This window comes from Pteropus vampyrus, unplaced genomic scaffold, assembly GCF_000151845.1.
Source record: "Pteropus vampyrus isolate Shadow unplaced genomic scaffold, Pvam_2.0 Scaffold111, whole genome shotgun sequence".
NCBI lineage: Eukaryota > Metazoa > Chordata > Mammalia > Chiroptera > Pteropodidae > Pteropus > Pteropus vampyrus.
Window position 1 is genome coordinate 119180 of NW_011888892.1, and position 5000 is coordinate 124179.

Genomic DNA, 5000 nt, shown 5'->3' on the forward strand with positions numbered 1-5000 from the left:
CGCTCTCGCAGGTGGGCGACCTGGCTTTTCCCCGCTTTGAGATCCCGGCGCAGAGGTTTGCCCTGCCCGCGCACTACCTGGAGCGCTCCTCGGCCTGGTGGTACCCCTACACCCTGACTCCCGCAGGTGGCCACCTCCCGCGACCTGAAGGTACCGACCTCTCTTTGAACTTTCGTTGTTCTCCCCGCGCACGTGCCCCATCCCCGCCCCGCGCTGCCTCCCACTGCAGCCCTGGGACCTCCAGCCCGCAGCTGGGCCAACTTCGTCCGGGCCCTGGCTTGCGTCTCCCGGCCGCGCGCGCGCGGTTGCGCTGCCCGGGGATCCAATCCCACTTGGTGAGAAAAGCGGACTTGGAGCCCGGGGCGCGGCGCTTCCCGGGGACAGTGGCCTCGGGTACAAGTGCGAGTGCTTCTGGCGGGTGGGACTGGGCACTGGGCCTAGCTCTGGAGGGAGTGACCCGGGCGGGTGCAAGCCAGAGGCGAATCTCTCCGTGGGCTCCCGGTGGGGATGCTGAGCGGGAAAAAAGGAAGCGGCCTCTCTGCCGCCATCTGGGTCTCTGTCGCCTGTCCTTGGGAGGAGGGGGATCCCAGGACTCGGCGCCCCTGTTCCAGCTCAGTCGGGCGGGAGGAGGCCGGCGGGAATGGTGAGGCCGCGAGGCCTGGGGCCCGGAGGCGGGCGTGGATCAAGCCTACCGCCCCAGGCTCCGGCCTCGCTGAAGGCTGTGCCCGTGTGTCCGTGTGTGTGTCCGTGTGTGTGTGCGCGCGTGTGTGTACGCGTCCGTCTGTCTCTCTCTCCCCAGCCTCGGAGAAGGCCCTCCTACGAGACTCCTCCCCCGCCTCGGGCACCGACCGCGACTCCCCCGAGCCGCTGCTCAAGGCCGACCCCGACCACAAGGAGCTGGACTCCAAGAGCCCGGACGAGATCATTCTGGAGGAGAGCGACTCGGAAGAAGGCAAGAAGGAGGGCGAGGCGGCGCCGGGCGCGGCGGGGGCGAGCGTAGGGGCGGCGGCGGCGGCGCCGGGCGCGGAGGACTGGAAGAAGGGCGCCGAGAGCCCGGAGAAGAAGCCCGCGTGCCGCAAGAAGAAGACGCGCACCGTCTTCTCGCGCAGCCAGGTCTTCCAGCTCGAGTCCACCTTCGACATGAAGCGCTACCTGAGCAGCTCCGAGCGCGCGGGTCTAGCAGCGTCGCTGCACCTCACCGAGACGCAGGTCAAGATCTGGTTCCAGAACCGCCGCAACAAGTGGAAGCGGCAGCTGGCGGCGGAGCTGGAGGCGGCCAACCTGAGCCACGCGGCGGCGCAGCGCATCGTGCGGGTGCCCATCCTCTACCACGAGAACTCGGCGGCCGAGGGCGCGGCGGCCGCGGCCGCGGGGGCCCCGGTGCCCGTCAGCCAGCCGCTGCTCACCTTCCCGCACCCCGTCTACTACTCGCACCCAGTAGTCTCGTCCGTGCCGCTGCTACGGCCGGTCTGAGGCCCGAGAGGGGAGGGGGTGGGAGCGCTCCGCCCCCTTCCCAGACCCTGGAGGAGACTGGGCCCGGCCGAGGGCGCCGAGACGTCCAGCGGCCTTCGGGAACCGGGGCTTCGGAGCGCTGCCCCGGCCTCCCCTCCCCCAATCGGTAGCGTTTTGTAAGTATTTGCAATGCGTTTTCGTGCAATTCACCCCTAATGGATTTGAGGCGCTTTCCCTCTTACTTTTGGTTTATATTCAGAGAGGGCAGGAAAAAGAGAAAATTCCCGGGCCAGATATTTCGGCTGAAAGCTTTTGTAATATGAGCAACCCTCCCGCCAAATTTGCATTGCACTGTGGCTTTTTTGGTTTTATTTTTATAGAAGGAAAATAAGGGCAAAAACCTGAATCCCTCTAGTTTATTCAGTTTGCATAGAACCGTTTTCAGAAGGGGACACAAAGGTAGAGAGAATTCACACTGCAGTGCTCTCATTTCTGGATTTCTGGGTGTGGTTCTTCCTCTCCACCCCCAATCAGTTATCCTCCGCAGTTTTCAGAATCTGAGCATCTTCTCAGAAGAACCCCAACTCAGGCCGCTTTTCTCTCTGGCAAAGGTCTGTGGCATTTGACCTCTTCATCAGTCCTGCTTTGTGATGGGAGAATTCTCTAAGTGTTTAAAGGGAAAAAACAAAACAGCCTAGAATCAGACTTCTGATGATTGAAACAGCTCCACATCTGGCCCAGTGTGAGTTGTCTTATTTATTAGCATTTACTTTGGGAATTTCATTTGTTGGTAAATTATTAATAATATTACTATTATTCTTTGTCCCCTATTTTGAGAGAGTGATTTCAATATTAAAAAAAAAACAAACCTTGTATCTTTTATCCCCTACCTTTTTGTTCCGCAGTAACTGTCGTACTTCTGACTGTGCAATATTGTACAAATTTTCCTGAGAGCCCTGCTCTTTCTCTACTGAGAGAAGCAGCCGTTTCCACTGTATAATGCCAGTCATTCGTTGAGGAAGAGAAATTTAAGAAGGAGAAAGGGGGGAAGGAAGGAAACAAGGATAGGTAGCGATGCTCAAAGGAGTAAGGTAGGATACTGGAGCGCTTTAAGTGAAGGACAATCAATTTAGGAGAATTTTAACTTATTTGATAAATGTACAGATTTCATGTAAAATTCACACTCGTCTCCGCAGGGCTTCTTGTTCCGCCGCCTGATCTGTTTTCTTTCTGTCAGCTACACCTGTTGTTCTGCGATAGCTTGTCCCGCCCCCACCCCCATCTCCCCATCTCTGCCCGGGTTCAGTCCCTTTTTAAGAAAAAGAGAAAAGGAAACAAAATATTGTTACACTTAATGTTGCCGTGAAATTGAATTAAAAAGAAAAGCGAAGCGTTTTTGCGTTGCCAGCGTGTGTAACTTGGGACGGTTTCTCCCAGAGCAGGTGTCTCCGAAACTCTTCCCTGCCTGGCTCTCTGGCTGCCTCTGCGCTCCCCGAGTCCGACCTGCCCGCACATCCCTATAACCCGGGAGGCGGCGGAGACAGAGGCGGCTTTGTTCGCGACCAGGGCCGCTCGGTACCTGACGCGGCTTGAAACGCCCTGCGAACCGGGAAGAATGCGGGGCGGAAGGGGCGAGGACCTGGGCTTATCTAGTTTGCGAAATTGAGCGGAGCGGCCGCCGCGAGCTCAGACAGCTGGCGTTTCCGCGCCCAGGACTGCAGCCTCGCATTCCGTTCCCAGACCGCCGTTCCTTCGGGAGCGTCGGGCTTCCAGGCGGGAGATCCCTGGGCACTCGGCAGCCGTCCTGGGGTTTGGTGGGCTCCGGGAGTGAGGGGAGGGAAGACGGGAGTGACTTAGAATTTAGCTGCGGCCGCCGGCCGATCGCGGTGTCCAGCTGGGAGAGCCCGCGCCGTGCGCGCGAGACGGCAGCCCCGGGAGGCCATCCAGCCCCAGGAACGGCGGCTTCCAGATCCGGAACCGCGCGGTCTCCGCAGGCCTGGAGGAACTGTGGCTCCCGGGGCGGCTCGGCTGTGGCCGCGGTCCTGGTGTGTCCGGTGCCGGGAAACGGAGCTCACCCGCCTGCGGCATCGACAACCGAAAGAACCTTGTTTCCAGGGGCCGAGGCTTTTTCTGCCCACCTGCGCCCAGCACCTCAAGGGTGGCCTCTCCAGGTTTCCTGCCACTGTCCCCGCCGCCGCATGGAACCGCAGCGCTAGACGTCCCCGTGCGCCTGCAGGGCGCTGGGCCACCGCGCTGTTGGTGGGCGGCCAGCCAGACCAGGCGCGGGGCGCCGGCAGCGTCGCGGAGGAGCGGGTCTGCCCGGCGGAGGCAGGTCCTTGGGCGCCTCTCGCCAGCCCCGCGGCTCCCTGCCTTAGAGCATGGGGGCTGCACGCCCAACTCCTGGCAAGGCGCGTTTGAAGCTGGGGAGCCAGAAGGGAGAGATGAGGACCCCGGAGACGGTGAAGACTGCGGAAAGCACACCGCAGGCAGCGTCCGCGGGGGAGCGCCTCCACGCGTTCCCATCGCCTCTCCCAGGGCTGTGCTAGGTTCCTCAAACCCAATCGACACAATCGATTCTACTGTGGCTGAAACGTCCAGTATCGTTTTCTATTGATGGGAAACTGCCCCAAATAAACCGGCATAAGTATTTACGGCAAAATTTTAACCTGGACCTCAGTGAAGATAGATCTCTCTTTATTTCCCTCTGGTTTGGAATAAAAACGAGGGCATGTGTTGTAAATGAAAAATAAACAGAAATTCGGGGTCAAAATATGTTGTACCTTGTGTTACCTGCAAACATAGTGATGCCTTTTACTGTTGGCAATACTAACTGCAGGACAGGCCAATAACAGCTCATTAAAAATAATGTTGCAACAGCAAACATGTCCTTAGATTTTACAGCCAGAAAACGATGGTATCCACTGCCAAGAAAATACTTTATTTGTGTTTAGATTCTAGAAAAACGGTTCTTGACTGACCCAGTCTTTACAAAGTCGAGAAGCAACTGGTTCTCCACATGCACAGTTTATCCCCTGTCTTGCTCCCAATGGCCTCTCTTTCCCTCCTACTGGGGAGCCTCACTGCCCTGGGCAGCACGTTTCTCCCAGGAGCCACGGTGGTGGCTGTGCCCTGGGGAGGAGGGTGGCTATGATGCCTCCTGGGACTGGTGGCTGTGTGGGTCTAGAAGCCCAGGCCGAAAACGCCCTCCTCCCTCCTGTCCCATGGAGTCACGGTATTTTTCACAGTGCAACGCAAGGGGCTGAGCCAGGGTGCAGAACCGCGGAGCACCCAAGCCGCTCCACCCTTGTCAGGAAGCATCTGAGGCTCGACTGCAGGTCTGAGGCCTTCCTGTCAGGAGACGCCAAGAAAGCACTTGGTGGGACTGTCACATCTGGAAAGCTGGCTGGGGCCGTCTTCCCCCACACAACATTCTCTCCCCCACCCTGCCTCTGCAGGGACTGCTGGGAGCTGCTGGAACCACTCACCAGAGGGGACTATGTGGGGGAGCGAGGGTGTCTCCACGCGATTTCTCCAAGACATTTCATCAT

The 5000-nt window shown here is 58.9% G+C and overlaps 1 protein-coding gene across 1 annotated transcript; it reads left to right on the forward strand.

Annotated features, from left to right (window-relative positions):
• Positions 1-2: 2 nt before the first annotated feature.
• On the forward strand, positions 3-2830 carry LOC105295693 (homeobox protein HMX3; the record flags this gene model as incomplete). Its single annotated transcript, XM_011365473.2, has 2 exons — positions 3-150; positions 800-2830. Coding segments are annotated over 2 exons (822 nt in total), but the record flags the coding sequence as incomplete, so codon positions are not given.
• Positions 2831-5000: the final 2170 nt, after the last annotated feature.